The sequence below is a fragment of the Apostichopus japonicus genome, chromosome 5, assembly GCF_037975245.1.
Source record: "Apostichopus japonicus isolate 1M-3 chromosome 5, ASM3797524v1, whole genome shotgun sequence".
NCBI lineage: Eukaryota > Metazoa > Echinodermata > Holothuroidea > Aspidochirotida > Stichopodidae > Apostichopus > Apostichopus japonicus.
In genome coordinates this window covers 8,796,386-8,824,040 of record NC_092565.1, presented here as the reverse complement: position 1 = coordinate 8,824,040, position 27,655 = coordinate 8,796,386, and the positions used below count along the sequence as shown (strand labels likewise).

The 27,655-nt window shown below is 38.9% G+C and overlaps 1 protein-coding gene and 1 long non-coding RNA gene across 3 annotated transcripts; one reads left to right on the top strand and one right to left on the bottom strand.

Annotated features, from left to right (window-relative positions):
• The first annotated feature begins 105 nt into the window (after window positions 1–105).
• On the top strand, window positions 106–2,748 carry LOC139967549 (uncharacterized). The gene is made up of 2 exons (XR_011793039.1): window positions 106–1,867; window positions 1,918–2,748. It is a non-coding gene; the product is annotated as an uncharacterized lncRNA (long non-coding RNA).
• Window positions 2,130–25,417, bottom strand: LOC139967548 (protein O-GlcNAcase-like). 2 transcript variants are annotated; one of them, XM_071971456.1, is made up of 16 exons: window positions 25,208–25,417; window positions 23,687–23,836; window positions 22,939–23,069; window positions 22,456–22,624; window positions 21,285–21,383; window positions 20,471–20,599; window positions 19,137–19,301; window positions 17,322–18,217; window positions 16,714–16,888; window positions 15,395–15,448; window positions 11,671–11,756; window positions 11,241–11,345; window positions 9,711–9,802; window positions 8,275–8,467; window positions 7,228–7,387; window positions 2,130–6,023 (listed from the first exon to the last, which is right to left on the bottom strand). In XM_071971456.1, the coding sequence occupies exons 1-16, from the start codon at window positions 25,242–25,244 to the stop codon at window positions 5,887–5,889; spliced, it is 2,778 nt and encodes a 925-aa protein (XP_071827557.1). In that variant the 5' UTR covers window positions 25,245–25,417; the 3' UTR covers window positions 2,130–5,886. The 2 variants fall into 2 exon arrangements, with proteins under 2 accessions (XP_071827557.1, XP_071827558.1); XM_071971457.1 differs by lacking the exon at window positions 15,395–15,448.
• Window positions 25,418–27,655: the final 2,238 nt, after the last annotated feature.

Sequence of the window (27,655 nt, the reverse complement as noted above, 5' to 3'; positions counted from 1 at the left end):
CAATTCCAAAATAAACTTCAGATTCGTAATCAGCATGTCGCGAACAACCAGAAAAGATACACATTATCGCCTTTGCGCCCTCTTATGACACTTTTTTTCGCTCAGTTTGCAACTTCACAAGAACAAAAGAAAAGCGAAAAACTTTTAGGGACAACAAAAGATTTTAAGCCTTTGTTCGTCGTAAAAGTTTTTCGGTCTTACTTTTTCAAGTTTGAGGTGCAAAAACTTGTTGTCGCAAAATCGATAAATGTGTATCTTTTCTGGTAGTTCGCGACACGCTGATTACGAATCTGAAGTTTATTTTGGAATTGGGTACCAAAAAGAAGTACTTTTTTAACTTTTCAGACAAAAAACCTATTTTTGGCGCAAATAAAAATTGCCAAAAATTGACCCAAAATCGATTTAGCCCAAAAGACGTTATAGGGAGTAATCGATGCTCAGGAGCCCAAATCTGCAACTCCCAGGTCCATATCTGCTTCCGTTCGGGAGATACGTGGTCCCAAAGTACAAGATAGAAATACGTCTTCTTTATAAGTGTACAAATTGGAAAACCATTTCTTTTCAGCCCCTCTCTTGTCCTCTCTGAAACACCCATCGACATTAAAATTAGACGAAGAGTAGAAGACACCCTTGTCTTTGTTATACATCACTTTCGTGTAATTATCTGACCGGGAAAGGCTTTTTTATCTATATTATTTCTATTTGCGCCAAAATTAGGTGTTTTGTCCTGCAAAGTTAAAAAAGTACCTCATTTTGGTACCCAATTCCAAAATAAACTTCAGATTCGTAATCAGCATGAGAGACATGCATTTTAATTTTCTGCTCTTTTCCTCCTTCCATTCTGAAGTTGAAATATTAGAAACGAGCATTTCTTCTCATCAGTTCTTGTGGCACAGTGGTTAGGGCTCTGGACTGAGAGAGTTGGGCAAACACTTTGTAATGAGTTCGGGCCCATGCCAGAGGTGTGCATTTTAATTTTCTGCTCTTTTCCTCCTTCCATTCTGAAGTTGAAATATTAGAAACGAGCATTTCTTCTCATCAGTTCTTGTGGCACAGTGGTTAGGGCTCTGGACTCAGGGAGTTGGGCAAACACTTTGTCATGAGTTCGAGCCCATGCCAGAGGTGTGCATTTTAATTTTCTGCTCTTTTCCTCCTTCCATTCTGAAGTTGAAGTATTAGAAACGAGCATTATTTCTTAACAGTTACCGTGGCGCAGTGGTTAGTGCTCTGGACTGAGAGATTTGGGCAAACACTTTGTCATGAGTTCGAGCCCATGCCAGAGGCATGCATTTTAATTTTCTGCTCTTTTCCTCCTTCCATTCTGAAGTTGAAATATTAGAAACGAGCATTTCTTCTCATCAGTTCTTGTGGCACATTGGTTAGGGCTCTGGACTCAGGGAGTTGGGCAAACACTTTGTCATGAGTTCGAGCCCATGCCAGAGGTGTGCATTTTAATTTTCTGCTCTTTTCCTCCTTCCATTCTGAAGTTGAAATATTAGAAACGAGCATTATTTCTTAACAGTTACCGTGGCGCAGTGGTTAGTGCTCTGGATTGAGAGATTTGGGCAAACACACTGTCATGAGTTCAAGCCCCCACCAGAACCTTTTACTTTTCTGTTCTTTGGTACAAGCAGAAGTATAAAGGTAAAAAACGAAGGTTATTTCTTGGGAACCAAAATGGTGTAATGGGTAGTTCCGTCTGTGATGATACTGATCAGCACGGTTCAATCCCTGGGTGGGTTAGTGGATTCTGTAAAAGGAGTTCGCTGGCAATCTGAAGTGGCCTATGTGAGTTGCGTGGCCCTCTCCCCCTGACAAGGTTCTAAGCGGCCAAAGTGGGATGGCCACCACCCCTCTCCCTGACAAGGTCACCCAAGCAGGTGAAGCGAGTTGGCTACTACCCCTCTCCCTGACAAGGTCTCCCCACTTCCTGAGTGAACAGAAAGTTTTGAAAAAAAAACATAAGTCCAAACAACTGGATTTTTAAGTATTTCAGTGTCCCACCTCATGGTCTAGTGGTACAGAAAAAATTTTGGCAACCTAAGATCCCCAGTTCAATCCCAACTTCTGCTTGTCTTTTACAAACACAAAATAAAAGCACATACAAAAAAAAACATTGAAAAATTGCATTACAAAACTGCATCCACTCATATTGCATCTATTTAGACCAACCAGACAAATTCATTTAGTACTCTTACACCATTTCTTCAAAAATGTTGCTAGAGAAGAATAATGTTCGCTTCAAATATGTTTTACTGGTAAATGGATAATATAACAAAGGTTAATCTTTTCCATGCCAAATCGGTTCATGGGAGGATTTTTTTTCTTCACCCTAGTTTACATCCTTGAACTAGCTGTCCCAAATCAAGTTGTCCCAATCAATATATGCTAAAAGTAGACAACCAAGTAAAGAACAGACAGTGAACTACCATTGACCTTTTTAAGCAAACGACAGCATAATAACTTCTAAGCAACAGTATTAATACAGTTAACTGCACACTTTTGAACATTTTGGAACAAATGGGAGCTTTTTTGGTGGGACTGACTTTAAGGATGAACTTGTAAGAAATATTTACTCACCATTGTGCCTAAAATTTAACAACACAAATGATGTTACAACAATACAGATTCATTTTTATGTATGATTCTAGACATACCTGTTGCACATCCAACTTAAAGGACCCTAGAATTAAATGTTTGCAGATAATACCAATATTATTGTGTCAAAAACACACAACCTCCTGGCAAGGAAAACACAGTGAACATCTTGATGATATTATTAAATACATCTCTTATGAAACTAACACATCTAAACGGATACAAGCTCTCCACAGATTAAATGTTTCATTGAGTTTCACTGACTTGAACAGTGGTGATAATGTTGCACTTCAACTGACATTTGTAAGATTACAGACACTATGAATGAATAACCATTCTACACTGTTACTTGTCTTGACTCTGTACTCTAGCAAATGAAACCCCATCAGTAGCATCCATAACCTTCTCTTTGAAAGCAGAACACCTTCAAAGCTTTTCAGCTTAGCTCTGCTTTGAACTGAAATGTCTCTGGCCTCCTCTTCCCCTTTCTATTTACTTACATTATTATGAAGTCTTGACCAATACTGACCTCAAGTGATCAGCATGGTTCTTGCATTAATATGGACCAACCTATCAAGTATAAAGTTCACCCAAGTCCTCCCCCCCCCCTTTTTAGCTGTTATTGAAGGTTTTCAAGTGACCTATGCTGACCTCCACCAATTTATAAGCATTAATGTGCAGACCAAAGGGATCTTCATACCATTTGTCAAGTTTCTAATAAGCTTAACTTTCTAAGTTCTTGTGTTCACAGTTTCAGACTTACAAGCTTTACAGATTTGGACCTGTTTAGAAAGATCCAAACATTGACTGCTGTTCATGTTAGATGACCTTTGACCTCTACCAATTTCAACATGGCTCTTGTACTCACAAATGGGGGGGGGGGGGGGTCCACATACCAACTACTACCTTCAAGCCTGCTTAACATTTATTATCTACTGTGCTTACGTGCTATGGCGTCGCACACACTCACCATCAGCATTGAACATAGATACTTTTTGCCTTCAACAAGAAATGAAAAATCTCAACCATATCACATCTGCCTTACCTTAAGTTGACAGCACCCAAAGAAATTATACAGAGAAGTAACCTGTGTTAAACACAACACAATGACTTCAAAATGCATGATTCTTGATTCAGGAATTTCAACCAATAATCTTAAGTTTTCTTCCTGTTAATATTAGATTGCTAAAGTCGACAAATTTGTTGGATGCTGTCATAGAGAATATCCGTACTGCACAAAATCCTCTGCTTTACCATCAGAAAACTACATCAAATATTTCCACCACATTTGAATTTACTTTTACCTTTGAAATCAAAAGATTATTTTGACTCTTGAATAATTTCTGGAAGATGGTGACAAAGGTACTTGTCTGCATTTCAGCAAGTAGAAACTACAGAATTGATTAATAGTGATGGTAGTGTTCCTATTATTAATTGATTGATTATTAAACGACGAGTGATTGATTATTACGCAAAGATATACCAGTTAATTATTCAGTAACGATAAACAAATCCTCAAACTTAAATCAACAATATAAAATTTGTGGAACAAGCACTGCACATTTCTCTTGATATTATGAGGTGACTGCCAAACTGAAAACCAAATAAAATGTGAGTTGTCTTACGTATTTCAAAAAAAAATGAAAAAACACATCTTATGAGACTGAATCGTAATACACAAATGAATATTCATTAGGGATGCAAAATACTGTAAAGTGGAACAATGGTAGCAGAAAGGTTCTTGGACAGGGAATTAGCTTTTTGTCCTATGATTGAAAAATGTATGACAGTGGTGTAGGAAGGTACTTTTGAGTGGGGGGGGGGGGGCTGAAGACTGATGGCCGGCCTGGGGGAGGGGTCTAAGGGGAGGGGGTGTCCCAGGTGTCCTCAGATGCAATTTGGTGCAATATAGCACACTTCAACACCCACTCCATTTTGTAAACTTAATTTTGTATTTTCACCTGGCCTTAGATGCAATTTGGTGGTCCAAATGAGATTTTTTTTCTCATTTGGAAATGAAAAAGGGGTTTTCTGACTTGCGAATCGGGGGGCGGAATGATACTTCCGCCCCTCCACATTTTTCACTGGGGGGCTGGCGCCCCCCCAGCCCCCCGGTTCCTACGCCCTTGATGTATGATATATATGATCGAGATTGACCACATTTTAAAGCAGACACAAACCCAACCGACGTCATTGCTCTGTGAGATAACTGTCATGGACAACTTCCCCAACCCCCACACAACTCTGATTTCACTATGCAGGAAGAAATCACAGATATTTCAATGTGATAATCACAGATTAAATGTTCCTTCACATATAGGACTTGATCAAGTCTAAATATGACATCATCCATCTACAGTGCTTGTGTTTTTTTATTTTTTTTTCACAATATTTACTTTCTTGAATGAAGATTGGTTTTGCAAATTATGTTGAATCTCCTAGACAGAGCAACATTTTGCTAGAACAATTCAGTTGAATCCATTTTACCTTTTTTCTTTTTCCTCAAACTAAAGAACATCCTTCTTTACTTTTTTTTTTTTCTTTTAAATAAAATTATCTTTTTCATAAAGAGGATGGTTTATGACTTTTTTTTCTTTTTGGCATGTGGAATATTCACTGCAATTTTATCTGTTGATCAGTCAGTTTTCCAATAGAATAATTCTACTAACTCTTAGCAGTCCATTTGGTGAAAAAAATGCTAGCCCCCCCCCCCGGTTAGATCATTTAGATTTTAATCAGAGTAAGTTTTATAGAACTGGTGACAAAATGGAAACAGAGGCTTTGACAGCATTAGATAAAGTGTTTGTTTTTCTAAAAGACAGACTTATGAAAGTATTCTATACATCTAAACATAAGTAAAGGGTTCAATGGTTGATATATTCAGAAGGTAATTTGATAGCACCGATAACTCATTGGATGAACACAATGTATTTCTTATACCAATTATAATTTTACCTATTATGTTGTATAAACCACTCAGAGATAGCACTTATGAACAACATGCGTTATCATAACTTTACTCAATCGTGACTGGTGTACTGGAGAGAAATCTGGAGATCCAATTATTGGTGTTTACTGGCGGATGAGGGAACAAATGAGATTTAAATCGCAGACTATTTTGACTTGGCTATAATCTTAAAATACCACACAGGTTCAAAGACTCATATATAAAAGTGTGAAAAACAATTGTGTGCAAGCATTTTCTCATCTCCTCTTTTAAAGTTTTTTCGTTACTGGCAGGCATTTCGTTTGGCGATACAGCATGTGATTTTTACGGTGATAATCAATTCATATTGCACGCCCCAAATAAATAGAATCTTCCGAGGTGAAGTCTGTCTTGGGCAGCTCGAAGAAACCTAACTTTGTGTAGAATTCCAGCTGGTTGCGTTCACCGACAAGCACTTCCACCAGGGCTCCACATGAACCTAAAACAATAGAGGTATGAAAAAGGTAATGAGGCATATGATAGGTAAAAGTGGCATACCATAGGTAATGAGGCTTCCAAGAGGTAATGAGGCATACAAAAGGTAAAATATAGGGGCACAAAATATGAATAGTAAGGCAGGGAATAGGTAAAATATGTAACACGAGAGAAACAAGGAGATAAATTTCGCTGTTAGACTGCCTGTGCATTCCTATGGAACACTAATTGGTAAACTCTTATTCAACAAAGTCTCATGGGTTTGGGTAGCCTACTTACTATGAAAGTGTTTTCAATGTCGGAAAGGACAAAAGACATGTAATGTGTACATTACAGCTGTGTATCTATTACCAATGGTAAAGCAACTTTATTTTGATGGATGAAAATGAGTTCTGCATCATGTTGGTACTGTGGGAGTGAATGGGCGAGGGGGGGGAGGGCAAATAGTACCTCAGGTAACCCTGTCCTCAGTTAGACTAATGAAAACCCTGTCTCTTCACATCTATGTACAGCTGTATCCCTTGTGTTATGTGCATTGCAGGCTCGTTCTATTATGTGCATTGCAGACTCGTTATATCAAAATCTTTGTACGTAGAGAATTACTATTGGCCCAGGCAACAGTCAGAGTACTAAAACCGAGTCGGACCAAAAGTTTGCTAAGATGCGACTATCGAAGAAAAGAAGTGCACCCAGTCACCTATGAGGTCACTTTTATTTTACACGATTTTTAACCTTTATATTCCTGAAAATCCTACTCCACTCAGATCCACGACTGAACGGTTATTATCAGCATCTTTTGTGAGTATAAACCAATGACCTTGTTTTGTTAGGGTTACCATAGCTCTGCTGGATTGCATCAAACTACAAGGTAGTGAAAACAGGGACAATCATAAGGTCCCGAGTTCGAGTCACTCCAAGATTAATGTATGTCGTCCAGTTACAGAGTTGTTGACAATTCATAATCATGGACGTTAAATATGAATGTAAGAGACTGACTTTGGTCAGCTTGCTGCTTTGGTAAGCCAATGAGTCTTCTTCGCGAGTTCCTGCTTGCAGGAGGATCTAAAATACATACATACAATACATACATACATAGTAGTATCCCTATTGCAAAGATAGAACTTACTACATCTTAACAAGCAGTCTGGGGAGGGAGATCGGTCCAGACCAAGGGGAACCCTACCTGGAGATATGACCCACATACTCACCGTTTGATTTGAGGGCGGATAAGACACATGCTAAGAGATTCTTGGTGACCCCTGCATCTTGGACTGATGGGAGGACATCCAGCCTCAGAAGAGATGGAAAACGACTTGAGACGGACTCTGGAATTTCTTCTTTTGCATCGTGAAAGCTAATTATGATTTCCTACAAAACAGAAAGAAAATGGATCCTTAAAAACAGGACATTGTAATGGAAAAAGATTTGTGGTCACATTGGTATTCCACTGTAAAGCAGCTGAGAATTTATTCTCTGGGGTCTGAAATTGCCATCGGGACTGTATCAAGAATAACCAGAATTCCTGTGTTTGTTTCTTTTCTAGCTTAGGAAAGTGACTTGCACTATTTCAACATCTTTTCCAGTGGCTTCTAATGAGTGATTTCATTTGTAGGTTAACAAATCCTTGTTAAGGCCATACACTGAGAAAGGGTGACAACCCAGTAGGCACTTTTAACTCTTGCTACAATTGGATGTCACAGCTTCTACTGAACAGGGTGTATTCCTCTTGTAACCAAGAGAGGTTAGTGAAGACTGAAGTTCTATTAACAAAAAGTACCCTCAAAAAATAACAAAGTTCATCAAAGAAATGCTTGAAACTGACATAATCTGCTGCATAATTCCTAGCAGGGCCTTAGCCTCATTAATGAGAGTTTGGACTATCCCTGTGACTTCGCCTCAAACATTTTCTGTTCAGGCAACAAAGATTATCCAGATGGTATCTTAGAGTTTGAAAATTGTGTTACAAAACTCTGATATCCAGAATTTATTATTAAAGGTCTACGGACACCTCGGAACAACATTGTCCTGATAACTCTAGTAGGCATTAGAAGTCCTGAAAATAGCTGCAACTCCCACCAAAACCCATCAAAAGAATGACCATTTTACAAGTCTTTTTATAATTCTAGTTTCATTTATGAATAATCACTACCTAATTATGCACATTGAGATGATGTAAACGGAGTGACTGGCTAATTTTCTGTTATGTCATTCCTTTTGTTTTTACAACCGGTAGTTCCTTTCAACGAGTATCATACCTCTGCTGGTGAAAGGTTATCTGTTTTCTCCGGGTGGGGATATTTCTCCTTCAGAGAACTCAACCAGGCCATTCTGACTTTCTTGTTAAAGTCCTTGCTTCCTTTGGCAGCGACAGCAAAGCCTACGACCTCCTCACAATCAGTGACGACGAAACAGTACTCTTTACTCAGAGTGAGGAAGTGACCGACCAATCTGTGATGAGAGAGAGAGAAAAGAGATTCAGATCTATAAATCCATGGCAGACTTTAACATTAATTGAGAAACAGGTTCAAACAGCAATGGTCTCAAATATGCCAGAAACGTTCCATTTCAACACTCATTTTGCTGTCACCCTCTTATCATTCTTCCACACTAAAACCTGTCGAATTGACAAAATAAAGCAAGCAAAATATTTGTGCCAATGTTGGTGACCTTTAAAGAAGCAACCGTGAAACTATGAACTGAATGTATATATATACAATATTGAGGCTATGATGGTACACACACTGTATTCTTGAGGCTATGATGGTACACACACTGCATCCTTGAGGCTATGATTTATACATAGACTGCATTCTTGAGGCTATGAATGTACATTGACTGCAACCTTGAGGCTACGATAGTACACACCGTACTCTTGAGGCTATGATAGTGCACACACACTCCTGAGGCTATGATAGTGCACACACTGCACTCTTTAGGCTATGATGGTACACACACTGCATTTTTGAGGCTATGATAGTATGCACTGCATCCTTGGCTATGATGGCTATGATGATACATAGACTGCATCCTTGAGGCTATAATGGTACATAGACATCATACTTGAGGCTACAGTAGTACACACACTATACTTTTGAGGCTATGATAGTAACACACTGTACTCTTGAGGCTATCGTAGCACACACACTACAATCCTGAGGTTTTGATTTTACACAAATTGCATTCTCGATGCTATAACTAGGTAGTTTCTACTACACCAGTATTGTCATGCAGCACCCTCATATACATTCTGGCTCTGACACCTTTTATTGTATTCAATTATTAATCTTCTATCATGGAGAGAAACAAGCAGGGAATAATTTAGTCTTAAAGCATTTTCGAAGGCTCTATAAGTTTTTCTCTCATTCAATACAATAGTTCCTAGAAAGAAACATACATTTTGCTAATCCTTCAAACCTGTTTCATTACAGTTAACCCACGGTCAAGTTTAAATAATTCAACTGTCAGTATACACTGGTAGCAAGTACTCAGGCTTACTTCAAGCAAATTGTGTCATTACGGGACAAATGCCAAAGGCTTATACCCTAACCCCTACTCTAACCCCTACCCTAACCCCTACCCTAACCCCTACCCTAACCCCTACCCTAACCCCTACCCTAACCCCTACCCTAACCCCTACCCTAACCCCTACCCTAACCCCTACCAGGAAAAGATTATGCTTCGTATTACTTACTTATCTCCAATAAGATCTGGGTGATCTGGAAAGATATCTGTGCCGTCCGCTCCATCATCACAAGTCAATCTGCAGACTTTATACACAGACTCCTACAGAAACAAAAGATAGCAGTTTCAAAGCAACTTTTAAAATCAACCAGTTTTGGTCAAAATTACAGGATTATTGCAAACAAGAAAGCAGTTTCCTGGCTCTCAGCTGTATGTACGATACGGTACTTCCAGACCAGATGAATGCCAATATACAGGCTTGCAGATTCATTTTAATGATTATGCTTTCATTGTTTGATGCTATGTCTGCCCGCCATGAAGAACCAATCTAATATACATCCTGGTTACCTGGTGCTATGTGTCAGAGTCACAGATTCATTCTAATATACATCCCGATTTAATACCTGGTGCTATGTGTCATTGTCACAGATTCATTTTAATATATGTCCTGTAATACCTGGTGCTATGTCTGCAGACCATGCAGAACCAATCTAACATATAGGTCCTGGTTACCTGGTGCTTTGTGTCAGACTCACAGATTCATTTTAATATACATCCTGGTTACCTGGTGCTATGTGTCAACATTCAGCTTTGTTTTACTCCAAGATATTTTCCGTTGGGATCCCAATAAACTCACCCATAATATAAATATTTAAACACTACGAACGTCATTGACCAATACGTAATACAACACCAAGCTTGATTTGTGTAGTCTACATGGCAGTTGTACCAGGGAGTTCCATAACAACTCCCTGGTTGTACCAATGCAAAGTCTTGAATCTATTTTTAGCAATGGCTCATAACTAAACCTGCATCTCTGATTGGTTGAATTCAAACTAGTGGGTTTGGGGGAACTGTATGCGATTAATTTTAAATGTGGAATTTGTCGTGGACACTTATCTCATTATCTGCAAATATCCTTAATTACTCGCCTTTTAACAGTGTTGGCAGGAAAAACTTGGCTAATATCTTAGTTTGCTGTTTTGTGATTGATATGTGTAAAAAACTTGATGGACATGTCAAAAAAGTAGAAAACGGCGACCAAACGCAAAAGTTGCTTTAATATATATCCCGGTTACCTGGTGCTATGTGTCAGAGTCACAATTCCTCTTAATGTATGTTCTAGTTACCTGGTGCTATGTGTTAGAGTCACAGATTCATTTTAATATTTGATCCTGGTTACCTGGTGCTGTGTCAGAGTCACAGAATTCTTTTTAATATATGTCCTGGTTACCTGGTGCTATGTGTCAGAGTCACATAATACTTATAATATATGTTCTGGTTACCTGGTGCTATGTGTCAGTCACAGATTCATTTTAATATATGTCCTGGTTACCTGGTGCTATGTGTCAAGGTCACATAATACTTATAATTTATGTCCTGGTTACCTGGTGCTATGTGTCAGAGTCACATAATTCTTTATAAAATATATGTCCTGGTTACCTGGTGCTATGTGTCAGAGTCACATATTCATTTTAATATGTCCTGGTGATGTATGCTAGCTATGCAGTCAACATTCTATAAAGCACATGACACTAACCTCATCTTCTGGGAGGTAAGACCGAATCGTGTAAACTTTGGTGGAGAAAGAATGCGGAGGTGGTTTGTAAAATAAATCTCCGGCGCCCTCGATTGGTAGCATACGCTGTAAGAGAAACAACCACCAGAGAAAATGATAAATTATTGACGATAGAGACCAAAATCTGCTGAAAAATGGAAACAAAACAACAGAAGGGGTAACCATTCCAAAAAAAATAAATAAATAAAACAACTGAAGAGAAAATCAAAGGTGAGGAGATGAAGTTGGTGCAGTCGAATAAAGAAAATGGACAATCACAGAGAAAGTGGACTGGAGAAAGAACATCAAGTTGGTTAGGAACCTTGCCTTGTCCAGTAGGATAATAATTTGATTAAAAGTTAAAAAAAAAAAAAAAAAAAAGTTTTGTCCGTTGTTCACTTGAGTTAATCACCTCAAATTCCCCCGTGAGTCCTCCTCGAAAAACCCACGGCTCCAAGTCACCACTCATGAAGGCATCTTGATGGTTCTTTGTACACCCTATGGGTAATAGAAGTAAAGTGGTCAGTAATTACGGCTTTCTGCAATCAAAAAGACAAACCTAATAGCCTTCTACCATGCGATTAACCAACCACACATATACGGCAGATACTGCTACACACAAAATCAAACATATCTACCTAAACTTATAGATGACAATATTTGTCTTCACACTGTTAAGTTTTGCCTTGTGTTTATGATTAGAGATAACGGGAAAGAGATATACCATGATGGGGGCAGGGGGGGGGGCTGTTGAAATGTTGTGGATTACTTATATTTGAAATATTTTTACTACATCAGTTGTCAGGATAAATGGAATTATATGAACTTCAGGTATGTTAGTGTTAATATAACTAGGGTGATATCAAGACTGATTTGTTTGGGAATTCATTTTTTTGCAAATGTTATCTCATAGTCTATCAAGGTAAGTTAGACAATTCCAGCAGCCTCTAAACCTGACAGGTGGACTGCTGACCCTCCTTCCCCCCCCCCACCCTCTATCAAAATCTCCCTCAGTATTATCTTGAAAGTTTCAACCTTTTACTTGATATCTTTGCTCCATTATTTATCTTTTTGATGTGCCTTATTTTATGTGATTTAATTTTCAAGGGGATCTCCTCTTGACCCAAAGCAATTATGAAAATTTCAGAGTTGGTGTTAGTTTCCTTTAACAGCCCTTACAAGGTAATTTAATTTTAACAGCTTCAAAGAAGTCAATCTTGGCAAATGGGTCTGGAAGGAGGTATTTACTAATGATACAGGTTTCCTTCACCAAGGGGAAAGTACGACAAGTCCCCCCATCCCACACCCTCCCCGCACAATCTCACTTACAGAAGTTTGGTAATTACTTATGTACACACAGTCACGACACTTGACAACTGTTTAGACTGGAAACTTGGAAGGGATATTGATGCGTTACTGAAACAAACTCCACAGCATAGTCTTTTATGCTGGAGGCGATGTTTAGATTCAAATTATCAACACAGGATATCACATCAGATGGTAACCAGCACCAATATCAATGATTTGGAAACAGAGAAAAAGCTGCCAACAGTTGGACCAACTTTAGTTTGGCAAAATGTCAAGACTATGATTGGGTACACAAGATATTCCATTCAGTACACCGTTTACAGCTTACATACAGAGAAACCGCATTGTAAAAGTTGCCAAGGATGCAAGCTTGAATCACACAGGTAACGACCCTTACACAGACCTATCTGAACACATCATACATGGACACACAGTAAAATTACACTCAATTTGACAACAGTGTATTCAGGCTAGTGACTTAGTATGATTAATGCTTTGCTACCTTGGCAATTTTAGTTAAAGAGTCTGCGTGGCTGCTGCTGCTTGTGCTACTGCCATGAAGTGTTTCTGCTGTGTGGTAGACAACCAAGACTAGCGACACTGTCTGTATTGGTAATACTCCATAGAAAAAATACTGAAAGTAAATAGATGGGTGTTTTGATATGTTCCCCTGTATACTACAGTACTCTAGTCTTGTTCACTACCACATCCCTAGGCTGCATGCCGCTGCTGCTGCTACTAATAATACAAGGGCCATTGCTACTTGACTGCTCACTCTAGAAGCACGTTACCACCATCGTACAGAATCTGCCAGCAGACCACTGGTAGGGTATAACTCTTCATTAGAGACTGTTTCCCTATACCAATAGTAGGAACATGCTTCATCGAGGAAGTTGCGGGCGCCGCAGCTTGAGGGCCATGCATACGCTGCGAGCGATTCAGCTGCTGCTGCCAGTCGCTGTTGCTTCCCTTGCCTTTGCTCTCCTTCATAATGGATGATCGCCCTCCCTGTCGGTGACAGGCTTTCTCTTTCTCTCTTCATCTAACTCCTCGCATGCAGCCAGGGAAGCAACAGCGACCAACGTCGTTGAGGGCAAATCGTTAACACTGCTCACCAAATACTGTGTATTATTAATAATAATAACTTTAAAATCATAATCATCTACCATCGGTTATAATTTCTCACGATTATTCTTCAGGATTCAAAATTTGGTCATAGAGTTACTTTGGGATTCATTTTTTTCCCCATTTTCTCTTCGGATATTGAAGAAAGGACGAAAGATAACGAACAGTGTGGACCGCATTTGCCCTCAACGTATATGAAGGTACAGTCGGAATCTAAAAAACAAGCCAAATGCTTCCTGCAATAAGATAGAAAGGTTGCAAGTGAATCTTGCTAAGTCCAATCTTGAAGCTGGAACTGAAAAGCAAAAACAACCGGCACTAAAAAGTATGAAAGTTACAGAAATGCCAATGTTCTGTTCCAAAGAATATTTAACGACTTGACTGTTGAAAAATGGCCCGAAAACTGTCTGAGGTGACTTTTTGGCAAAAGGTTGATTGATAAAATGATTTCTTTGGTGTTTTCTTTTTTCTCAGTGAAATTTAACAGCAGTCATCAAATGTGAGAACAGAACATTGCAGTTTTTTTGAAAATCACCACGCAAACCATGCATGGATTTACAGACCATTTTAGACATTACACAATACACCCTCCCACCCCATATAAAGCAAAGTACAAAGTTTAGATTGCCATTACTGGTGATTGAGGTTTATCACGATTGGTCTGGGAAGGAATGACGTTTGAATAAATTTGTGACATGACTATTTCCAGTTATTTTAATGGTTTATGTTAAAGGAATGGGTATTATGTTAGTTAAGAAAGGAGACTATATTGAGCCGCAGAGACTGTTAGATTAAGTAATGACTGACCTAAAAATCTTTCCACTTCTCTTATCAGCCTTTAAACCCTTCCCATAGAGCGAAAGGCATCTTAATTACTACTAAGTCCTTACGTTTGATAATTTGAAGGCAGTCTATTCCTCATTAAACGTTCTACTGAAACAGTACCGTTAAAAGATCCCCAAATCTGATGTTCATGTGTGGCTACTACCAGAATCTGGGAAGGTACGAAAGCTACCGAGACGCTTGGATCCTGTTAATTCCAATGAGGATATATTCCGAGATATTACCAAAATTTGAGACATTAATAACAGTCAACTAATCCCCCAAAGAAATAATAAATGGTTTGGTACTCACGATTCGGGATCATCTCGTGTAAGAGAAACTTACTTTAAAGAATGAAGAAAGGCTTGAAGCAATCACATGCAAGACAGAAATGACACTATGACTCACACAGATATCAAAGTCACAACTCGGGACACATGAAAGAGATTAAAATTCTTTCAAAGGTGACAATATGCATAAGTTCACAGTTTTTTATTTGCTTTGCATCTATCTCTGGAATAATTTGTTTTTTCCCCAGATCTTGTGGTGCGACATTTAAGGCACCCGATCACAGACAATGGAGTAGTTTCAAACTTGTAACTTACAGGGGGGTACCCCCTCCAACATTGCCTCCCCCCAACATCACTTTCCCCACCACGTCCTTTTTAAGTTATTTTCGCCCCAATACGTCACCATCTTGATCTTGATTGTTTCAAGCCCTTCTTGTTTTCATAAAATTTAAAAAAAAAGTAAAAAAAACAAGCTTGTGAGCAGAAATGATGGGAAATTTTTCTTCTCCCCCTCTGCAGTCCAAGCAATACGACCTAAAGCAAAAAGTAATGAGATTATCACTGAAGCAGGGTACGAGTGGTAAAGCGTACATGAAAGTGCGTCCTCCATGTAACGGCAACAGATGCGTGGCACTTGCCCCTTTTCTGTATAATCGAAGAAGAAAAAACATATGAGAAGATTAGAGAGGCGACGGGCGGCAGTGTGTGCGCAAAGAGGAACCAACCGAGGAGGCAAGGATGGCAACACAAGGTGAAGAGTGGCAGGTTTCAGTGAAAGCAGCTATTGAGATGACTTGGTTTACGGTCTGGTCTTATGCTTGACTTTCCACTATTATTATTATTATTATTTACAAACTGTTTCAAAACTCCAAAATATCTTTAAATCTTTAGATTATTAAATAGTCTGGCAGCAAGTACACAGTATAAAATAGATCCTTTATCTGCCTTCAGTGCTTCCATGATTTCAGAACTCACTCTGAGGCATGAGAATATCAATATCTCAAGAATCAAATTTGGATTATTTGGTGTCCTTGAGCAGCAATGGTTTTTTACCAAAGAAATGTCTTGAGAATTTATTTTACTTGTTACAGAAAACCAAAACCCAGTAAGAAACTAGACTAAATTCTGATAAAAAAAATTTTCCAACCCTCCCAACATCTCCTTTTCCCCCCTTGACAAAATCACATCACATCTGACTCTACAACGAGGTTCACCAGCCTTGCCTCCTACGACGTGTGTTAAATTCACAACATCATTCGCAAACTCATCGGCAAAATATAAGGACATTGGCAGAAGCATGATTGATTGGGGAGCAAACCGGTGGTCCAATGATCTACAAATCCACACCAAACAGTGGACAATCAATTTACAACACTCGCTCAAATTCTTTCATTGACCCTTGTTCCTTGATCAGGTTGGGCTCTTTTTGGTTCCTTCCCTCCCGTCAGCCAATTTAATAAAACATTATTAACATGTCTTGTTTCGGGCAGAGCTTGTTGTGTTTAAATGTGTTGATATGTCCTCAGAGCACCACCGGTCTTAACAAAGGTTTGCTTATGGTGACTATGCGTGATGGAATCTTTTTGAAGCGATATTTTCGTCTTTTGCATTATAGCCTCCTATTTTTATGACAAATCTTTCCTCATCGCCACTAATATGGCCAGACTTGTCAAACAGGAGGGTCTTGAAGTTTCTATGATCATACCGGGGGGGGGGGGGTTGTCAGTGATTATGATGCGTTTCCTCTGTTGACTTGACCTCTGTCCCTATGCATAATAGACATGCAGACAGAGATCAGACCAATGGCAGAGGAAAAGCCTCAAGAGAGGACTGCGGCCGTTGGTGTAGCCGATGATAGATAAGCAAACCTTGGGAGGGTCCAATCGTGATTAAAGGATCATTGGACGTACCTAACCACTTCACATAAGATCCCACCATTGAGATAATCCCCTCTATATCCCAAATGTAGGGATAAAGGTCATACAACAAACTCCTGTTAGGAATATGGAGGAGCCGTTTGTGCATACGTTTCACAGATTTACAGAAATCTAGAAAATCAGTGGCCTGGCCCGTCCACTGTTCAACCTGAGGGGAGAGAGAGAGAAACCGATAACAGGTTAATAACTCAAGTGACGCCCCTTCCAGGTGGTTTACTTGCCATAGAAGGATATTAATACAGGCATTTCAAATAGTCAAAATTTCAACGATATTAAATCCACCAATATCTGAAGGAAATGCCTGATTGCCACATCTCGGAAGAAAATCTGCTAAACGCCAGTCTATTTGTAACACAAGTCTATTGAGTCATAAGGAATTTAATTTGGGAAAATTTACTATTTTGTTGAATAGTGACACCCCGGTAGTTAACTCATTCATTTCCTTTACCAGTTAAGTGTCACCACAAATAATGAAGTAAAACTTGGACACATTTAATCAACCATCTGGTTCCTTGGACACAACAAATCAACCGTTTGTTTCCTTGCACACAACAAATCAACCGTCTGGTTTCTTGACTTACCTTGGCTTTCTCTTCTTTTGATTTCTTTGTTTGGTGCAGAACATAAGCATTACTCTTCAACCAATGGACTTGCTCTAACATTAACGTAGCTCTGGAACCATGCTCGTACGGCAAATAAAACAGTTCTACAAGCAATTTCACATCGTCTTCCTCCACGTTTTCCACTGTGTGACGTGGATTTTCCAGAGGAATACTTGAGTTTATCTCTTTGGAGTTTTCCTCGTCCGCAATATTTTCGCTGCTCTGGTTTGGAGATGTTCCGTCTACTTGCATTGCGGACTCGAGCGGCCCTAACCCGCTGTTAGACAGTGGGGAGACTTTTTCGAGTGACTTTACCGCTACATCATCGACTTGCATGCTGCTGGTATCGGCAGTCTTAACAACGATGGACTGGGTTGAAATGTTTGAACTTTCCTTAGTCGCTACCACCTGTGGAATCGATGTCAGAGTATCATTGCTCGTTCCGTTACAATCCATGGGCTCTCCCGTCTCCTCCGGGGGAGGTGCCACTAATGAGTTCATGGGATTCAGCGGTGGTTTGAAAGCCTCGCTTCCGATGCCTACCAATGACTCTTTCACCTTCTGCAACTCCTCTGACACAGTTTCTGGCAAGGTGGGCCCGTACAACGAAGTGGTAGTTGACGTGAACGCCATGCAAGTGTTTATACTGGGCAAGGGTGGCACCGGTTGAGGTAACACTGTCGGTTGACTTAAGACCAACGGTGCCAAGTCCTTCCCTTGTGCATCCCTTGCTTGTCTAAAGAGTTTAACCCAGTCTGATATTGCAGCCTGACTGGCTAACGCTGGGTTGTATGTACCGTGATGGGCTCGTTGGTGTTGCACAACGTTTTCCCCTTCTGTTTCCAGTTTTATTTCAGCGCTGACCGTTGGATTTTCTTTGGCAGCAAGAGAGAAGTAAAAAATAATAAACAAAATACAAATTGCAATATACACACATACATACAAACATACATGCAGATATACAAAGGTACACTTGTATGTACAGGTGCATGTACACACATATCAACACATCCACCCACCAACCTGGACAGATAAAAAGGAATTCGGATGTTTTAAAGCAGAGATTATTATTATTATTGTTATTATTATTGTTATAATTATTAGAGATATTCGTACTTGGAAAACACCTCAGATATAAGAGATAACTGATAAGTGTGATGAGGTTGTTGTACAAGCTTGCATCCGAGCTACTTACACTGTTTACAAACAAATGACAGACAACATATTCTATTTCTTTGTATGTTAATGACCTGTTCAACAAACATTAAGTTTGAGGTGTTTCAATATTTTAATTCTTTGGAAAAAGGGAACTTTTTCATTATGCTAATGTTAACAGACTCTCACCCCCTCTGGAAACTAAGAAATGATTACTTCTCTACTCTGAATAGCCAGCCATAAAGATAAATGTGTAAATGTTGGCCTGTTTCACATTTCTATGAGATCTAACTTTCTTTGGCCTGCTGATGATAGAACAATTACCAGTCTCTACTGAAAGAAACAGCCAATTTCACCAGCGAGGTGAAAGCTGTTCATACTATTACTTTATGTGTGGTTGAAATATCAAATAATTCAAACGCTTGCTTAAATGGGTATAGTGTTTATGTTCTCACAAATAAGCCACCTGTTGTTTTTGCAGAGGCTCTCACCCATTGAGTATGCATGAACTGAAGCAATCTTGTTAGTTGTAATGTCACAGTTTATGGAGAACACACAGAACATTCGGGGTGGGTGGGTATATTCCCAGTCCTGCATGGCCCTTTCAGCTCCTGTGCTTTGATATATTTCTCGACTCACCTACAGTGGAATCCCTTGAAGTGTTATCGGTCGATCTCTCCGAGTCTCTGAACCAAGCTCCCAGTGTGTGGATGGCCATGAAGTTGGCGTTGTATTCACAGTTTGGATTCGTCAAGAAGCCATTCAGGTAAGGCCTGAGGTCGGTAGATCTACCTTGAAATGGACCTGAGGAGGAGTGAAGGCAGGACTGCATCAGCATCAGCGAATAAGAGATATGTTTGCCCTTCCTAAATGCAATCAAATATTCTCATCAACATTTGTACTAGCTTCAAGTATTGAAATATTCAACAACATTGGTTTCAGTCTGTCACCCGTTGTGCAATTAAGGTATTGTCCAAAGACTGTTTTGTGCTTGGCCAAAGGTACCTTGTGAGTCCATTACTTAGAGTTGTGTTAACAAACTTAACATGCAGCTCAAGATATTGATATTAGTTAATTCAACAGACTCCACAGATCATAATGAGCCAAAATTAACATTATTGTTAATGCTTTGATGGAGAGAATGTTACCAAATTGATAGACCTACTTATGGTTCCCACGCTTTTAAACAAATGAATTTCCACACTTTTTCAAGTCCAATACATACTTTGCAGTTTACTATGAAGCCTACACACTTATTAGGAACTAATGTTAGGCTATCTATAGTAAGTAGCATATGATCTGAACGTCACAGAGCTAGACCTTATGCCTTTGCAAACTTACAAGAAGACCTCCTTGATGGGAAATTACACATTATCCAATATTGCCAGGTCTATTAAGGAACTTTTAATAAAAGTTATGAAAATAAATCAATAAGGAGACTGATGTTCAAATGAGGATTTTCTCTTGCTTTTTCAGACCAAAATTTCAAAATTCAAGACCCAGAGAAGAGGTTGCTAATTTGACCATACCATTCCCAGGACATTTCCTGGTTTTAAGACCAGACCACCCGAACACCATATCTACTTAGTCTGCTTAGTGACTTTGTGACATACCATGAGTAACATGAGTTTGGTTAGCTTTTATTTTCACAACTATGTTGGAACAGTTTGAAATAGTTACAAAAAGTTTGCCGCCAATAGGATAGGACTATTTACTCTAGGAGCACATCTGGTAAGAGTAGGATTCAAAGAAATTAACCAGTTCAAAGAAGAATTAGACTGAGTAGAACAATTCGTCAAGTTTGTAAGCGTTATATAAATGCATAAGATTGTGAGTCCCAGATGACTGGGAATGCAAAAATTGGCACTTTCATTTACTAATAAGGTTAATGATAGACAGCAGAAGATTCCTGTGGGAGGGTATGTCTTCTTATATGAACGGCCGTTGGAGTCCAACGATTGCACATTACTTACCTAAAAATAGCCTCTTTTGGTCATAATCGTTGGCATGAACGTTGTCCCATATTATCGGTTTTCTCTTAATAGCGGCTGAGAGTTCCTTCACAGATGCTACAGTTATTTCCTTGGAGACGACTTTGGGTCCTAACACAAGAGAGACAAACACAAAGTGGTACTTGAAACCTTTCTAAAGTGACAGGGATCTTGTCATATGTATTACAGAATACAAAATGATTTTTAAGGTAGACATTTTTCTACTTAAGGTGCTGTCACCCACCCCCCCTGCCCCCCCCCCCCCCAGATTTATTAGGCAAAATAACAGGTGATACTGCCATCATAGGAAATTAAGAAATTTTGCCTAGCTTTCATATAAAATAATGTATGATGTACTTGAGTGACAAAATAATGCATAACAGTCATATACAACAATAGATTTAAGCCAACATAGACCTTGTTGTATCATTTAAGTTACTTCTATCTCTTTTGTTTTCACCATGCTCATTAACCTGTCTGTATTCTGTGCTTGTATTTGTCCCTTCTGTTACTGTTACTTATCATTCAGCCTCTGAAGAAGATCCTGCTCGGATCGAAACGTCAGACCCACTCACTTTTAAACAATCTCTAACACAGGCTCTTTAGTGGATAAGCAGTTTGCTAACAGTTACTAAGAGCAACCTAAGCACTAAACTCATGGAAACATTACCTCAGTTTCTCCCACACAGGGAGAAACTTTTAGCTCACCAAGACCGTAAATATCCGCACAAGAGTGCAATTTAGAAGTAAACCCGGTGAACTTTACAAAGGAGCAGTCTACATGTTCAGTACTTACCTGTCCACATGACATTAATGGCTGGCAAAAGTTTATTTCCAACTGTGGCCAAGTACTCTGATTTGCTAATCTCTGGATCTGCTCTGGTAGCGCAGTACTCTGTGGTATCGGAAACATATATGTGGTCAGTACGTGGTATGGGAATCATATAAATGTGGTGTGGGAAAAGTATTCAGTGTGGGAGAGAAAAACAAAAACATTGTCTCACCTACATTTGAAGAAGATCCCACCTCAGGCCTAATTAAGACCTTCCAAACATGCCAAACCACTTGACGTGACTACCGAAGCAGCGATTCTGCTATACAATGGCAGCTTACATGTTGCTCAGAGTCAAAGATATAAGACTTGCACCAAGAGGGAATCAAAGACATGAGGTCTTTCACCTTCTTGGATCAGTCCTAGACCGACCATGAAATAATCATCTATCATGCCAGGAGGTTTGTTCTGTTTGTGTCTTATAATGTCAAAGCTGGTTCAGCTATTTTGTTGCCTACTTTGAGTTGAATTTGGAAATCATCTCTCTAGTAAAATGTTTCTTCTGATAACATTTGTCAACTGTTTACTTATGACAGGGATGTGCTCATGCCAGGCGGCTGCGACTGGCAGTTCTAAATGTCACCCAGCATAAACAGTATTTTAAAGTTTCCGCCCGGCACTTTTTTTTATGATTAAATTTTACCATTACGAAAGTATGAATGAATACTTGGCACAGAAGTTAGGTCCTGAAATAGGAAAAAGATAGCACCATTTGCCATGTAAACATACATTTGAAAAAAATTTCCAACGCGGAGAGGATAACCCCACCCCCACCCCTTAGACCCCTCCCCCACACTACCGCACAAATCCTCCCCGGCACTCAAATATTCCTGAGCAAATCCCTGGTATGAGGATCTACAACATTGCTTCCACAAACTTCCAGTCATATATATGCCAAGTCCTCTGTACCTGATATATCACTTCAGGACTCAGGTTTACCAAGCCAAGGTCAGAAAAGTGCTGATGCCCAGGATAAAAACTCCACAATTACAGATCCAATGCACAACACGACAGAGGTTATTTCCTCTTTCACTTCTTTCTAATGTCACTTCAAGCATCCACTTAACTACAGCATTATGGCTACAAACAACAACACAACAAACTCACACAGACACAACAACGTAGTGAGACTAACCTGTTGGACAGAACAAAAAGGTCGGCTGGCCCAAGTACTGATAAACTTCATTGGAAACCGAAACTTGGGCTTGAGCAAAAGACTGGAATACTTCTTGATCTCCTAGACACATGTCCTTATCAATATCATCAAATAATAAGGCAAATGCTTCACATCCAAACTGACTCACCTGAAAAAGAAAAGTATGGACGCTAGTCATAAACATCCTCATAGTTAAATTTTTTGTCACATGTGATATATAGCGAAGTAGCCAATTCCATTCGATTGTGACAAACTCTATTCTCCAGTCCCTTTGTTGTGATATTGAGCTATAGAAGCTAACACAAGCAATGATTCTACATAGATTCACTGATGCTCTGATACATGAGTTGAACAATTAAAGGTGTTGCACTGCATTAGTCGTTCATTTAACATGCATACACTCTAATGTTGAAAGTATCTTCATCCTACTAGCTTCCAGAGAAAGACAAACTTTACACTTACTTGCTCCAACTTTCGTTTAAGACATGTGACTTCTTTGGTATTTGAAAAGGTTATATCCAAACCAGGTGAGAGTGCATACACAAAGGTGACATTGTTTTCTTTGGCCTCTTCAATAAGACTGGTAAGTCGTTCTGTAATTAACAAAAGCAAGGTTCATTAGTGCAATCAGAACCCAGATGTGAACGTTTCACTTTATGGTAAGCTACTTACACAGAACTACGAAAGATTTCTATGTTTTTACTACAATATTCCTAGGTAACACTGCATTATCACCTAAACACACTTCTTTAATAGGATTGGCTCAACCATAAATCACTTAACTGACTGAAGCAAATTCAAGTTATTTTTGCCAGAAATAAAAATGTGCACACACACACACTCACACAGGAAGATTGTATATATCCATGAAGCTATGGTTCTCTCCTTTATAAAAGCCAAAGCAGAATGAATATACATCTAAGGACACAAGAGTTTACAAACTACAAGGGTAGTGTTGTAATATTTTAGAGCTTGCAGTACACTTCATGGAATAGTATTGACTTACACTGCTTACCTTGTTATCTTATCGCTTTACATCATGACCAGTCTTTTGACTTGTAATAGTTTGGGACGTACAGTATTGAAAGTCAGTGTTAGATTACAAGCCAGAACACTGACAATTTTGTTGTTTCTACATATATATTTATCTACTCTTCACTTAGAATTATATTTAGAGCAAAACATCTCAGAAAGAATCCCAAAGTCTTACCGGCTTCTTCAACAGAGTAGAGATCTCGCCAGAATGCTCTGTGTTTACAGTCATCTTTGGGAGCATACATATATGTGTTGAGACCAGTCCGGTTCATCAAGGCAAATAGGTCTTTTCTTTGTTCCATTGTCCATGGTCGCCCGTAAAAACCTACCAAGAAAATCAATCCACCGATAAATAACCATCATTTTCAACGATAAGAAACTGAAAATGTGCAATTTGATGTTCATCCCCAATAGTTCAACAAATCTCTTGAGATAAATGCATGATGGTTAAACCAAAGATTTTAATTTTAACTCTACTTTGACATGTGCACATTTTTATCTTGAATTTTTTAAGATGTTGTTGTTGGAATAAGGATTATTAAGACAAAAAATAAAGGATTTATAAAACACCTTCAAATGCCAAAATATACTTAAAGGTAAAACAATTGCTACAATTAGCTTGAATGTATTTTGTTTGAGACTTCAAGTTTCATAAACTTCATGTTTTAACCGTACTAATGTGAAGTAAGCCAAACTTGTATGCTAGCTAGTTTCCCAATGCACTTTTGACAAAAGTGAAGCCAAACGATGATGTAACTTTGCAAAAAAATGTCTAAATCATCACTATCCAAGTAACTTATTTTATGTTAGCTTACTTACATATATCTGCTAGACTGTGTTCAATGTAATGAGTTACAGTTACAGTTTTGAACCATAAATACTATATAAGATGTATTATTGCATTAATGCTTTGAGAACAACATAGTTTCCTAACAGGCTGGTGTCGCGGTGGGACTTAATAAATGATTACATGGTGGGACCGAATAAATTATTACTAACTATTAATACTTGGCTAGGGTATTTTGGAAAGAATTGTTTTCACTGAAGTCGGAATTCCAATGGAGAAGGTAAACAACTTAAAGAATTTCTTAAAGGTATGGTATTCTATAACTGTACCTTCTTTGGTTAAGGGTAACAATAGCGAGAGTGATTGCACAATACCCTGCAACTGTCACACACACAGGGCTTTCTGAGAACGACAATACATTGATTACTAGGGGTTTCCAGTCATAATCTGTGAGATTCAAGAGTTGCGGGTATTCTGCAATTATGCACATTAGTGTATGTGTAGAGAGACTAGTAGGCCTAAAAAGGTTCAAGTTTGGCATTACTGATGTTATGAAGTATGTGCCTAACCTACGTTAGGCCTAGCCTAGACTTAATAACCAAATGAAAATACTGTCTTTATTACATTCGTGAAGCAATTATGCACAGCATTTTCCAGTACAATGCTAGTTGGATTACTCCCTGTGGCGTTAGAATGTGCAACAACAAAGCCACCTGCTTACACAAGCAATATTCTGTGAAAATTGAACGTGGTTCAGTCGCCATTTGAATTCATTGGATAAGTGTAGCCTACCGTTATATCCCTCTGCACTAAGGCCAGCTACAAACTAGGCTAGCTTAGTATAAGCCTGTTATTAACACAAAGGTGTGCACTGAGTGGGAGAAGTAAGACTACGCAATCAAAACAAACCTTCTATAACGCCACATAGAAATTCGTTGAACAACATTTCGTTACAGTAATCAGATTGCGGAAACTTTCCTCATCTGTCTACTGCTACAAATTTGATAAATAACAAGAAAAAAGTGAATTAATGAGGTTTTGTTATGTTCGAAGTTTCCACGCTGAGTACCGACACTCAACAGCGATATATACGTGCATTGTGCAGATAAATTTAACCGTGTTAATGTACACACACACATTCCAAAAATAACGTCTGTCAGCCAATGATTTGTGATGGAACCTGAGGCGCTAGATCCATCGACTTGTTTGGTACTTCCTTTACACAAATGGCGAGACCTAGTCTACTCTTCCTAACCTGATTTTTCATATATGAGTTGCTTATTAGTGATTATTCGTTCAGGCAAAGGTGAAATGGATACTAAGCAAGTTAATGGTCGTACATCTTTTATAGGAACAAAGTTATTTCACGTTACACTGACAGCAAAATTACATGGTATCGCCGCCATCTTAACATAAAACTTGCATGGAGATGGTCATGCAAAGATCAGATGTCGGGTATCTAGTACTTTTAGTGCTATAACATTCATCCGGTAAGAACTAGGAGATGCTCAATCGGCTGTTAGGCTGCTTGACAAAACGATCGGGTGAATCAGTCGAATTGTTATTGAGAACAACTTGTTTGTGTCTAAAGTTTATGTAACTTCTGTGATTTCAACTCGTTCAAGCTGGCAAAGAAAACTAATCCTAAATTCTTGCGATTGTACAAAATAATGTTCAAGTTAAATTATTGAAAGTGCACTAAAAATATTCAAGAAGAGGGAAAGTCAGGTGTCATTTTATGTTACGCTGGATCAGAAGCGTATATAAGGTTCGCGAGGGAGATGAGGGGGGGGGGGGGGGTTGATATTTAACGAGACAGAAAAGTTGTTTGCCCGACAGAGTGTCTCATATTTCTCGTATTATCATATAGAGAGAGATCTTAGTTATACTTGAGGGGTATCCACAGTACCGGAAAGGTGCTAGCAGACCACAAGGTCAAGAGGACCACAAGGTCAAGAATCTCCTCTGCCCCACTCTATCCCACCCCCCCCCCCCTCCCACGCCTCGTACGCCTATGATTAATACTAACCCTCCGATTGCTGTTATTCACACGAAGATCGCTTTTAACATTTCAACAAATCAACGAAGTGAGTGGGTGATTCTTAAATTGGATTTGATTGAATTAGCATATTTCATCACCTGCTATTTCTTAGGGTAGTACTAACATGAAAGTACAACTCCTTATTACGAAACCATCTGAAATCAAACTAGAAAATATTCAAATGTCCTACTTTCTCCCAGACCAACAGAAACCTTCATGAAACATTGTCAAAGGAAATTAATTAAGGCTTAGCAGGCGGGACGTTATAAGCAATGAAACACATCTGTGTGATTGTGGGTTCGTTCAAGTCCTTGCCTGCTAAAGCAAACGTGGGTTTATCGTCCAGGACAAATCACGACTTCGCCATATGTAATGGTTTCCAAATTCTAACTGATCGAGCTAAAGCTGTAAATTGGATAGCAACGTGGCTTGAAGTCAGTCTAAGTTATAAGCCATTCAGTCATATTTGACTGTTAACGGTCTTAAAATCCTAAAATTAAATAATAATCCGTAAAGTAAAGGAGTTGTGTATCTCCCTAACAGATTTCATGAGGTGAGGGGGACCAACGATTATGACACGGAACATATTTGTATTTGCCCCCATCGCCACCCTTTGGCAACGCCACTATACTTGCTATTGAAAAAATAGCCTTGGACATTAGGTAAGCTCCAGATAATCAAGGTAGGCTACAATAGGAAAACACAATGGTTTCAAATAAAATGTAACGCATTGCCAATTTTTGAAGGTAGCTTATGGTTTTGGAGTTACTTCCAAGTGGTGGTTTGTTGTCTGTATGAAGATTAAAACAACATTTCTTGATTGATTAAATAAAATTGATCAAACAATTTTTTATAAATAATTTTTAGGCCTGAAATGCATTGAGGAGCCCACATCATCATCGAATAAGCCTTAAAAAAAGCATTCCAAATATTTATCATAACCCACAGATGCACAGTCCTTACTGTAGGAAACCGGACGTGATATTACTAGAACTCAAAAAGGTTCCCAATTCTTTGCAATAACCTTATATTATCTACTAAGTCATATTTTAATACAGATATGGTCCTTGCGTATTCTTTCGCTGGAAAATAAACGATCAACTTTCGGATGACGATCACTTCAGTCTATAGGGTATGCAAGTATCAATTCCGTGTCTGGTTTTTATATTATCTGGGGTAACGATATTTGATCACGTGATCGGCAAGGTGAACCCGATAATTGTTGTGTTGCTTAGTGATTGGCAGAGACTTCTGGCCACTGATTTTGCTCGCGGGTTTCTAAAGGCTAGTCGCCAAGTCTAGCCAATGGTAACCTC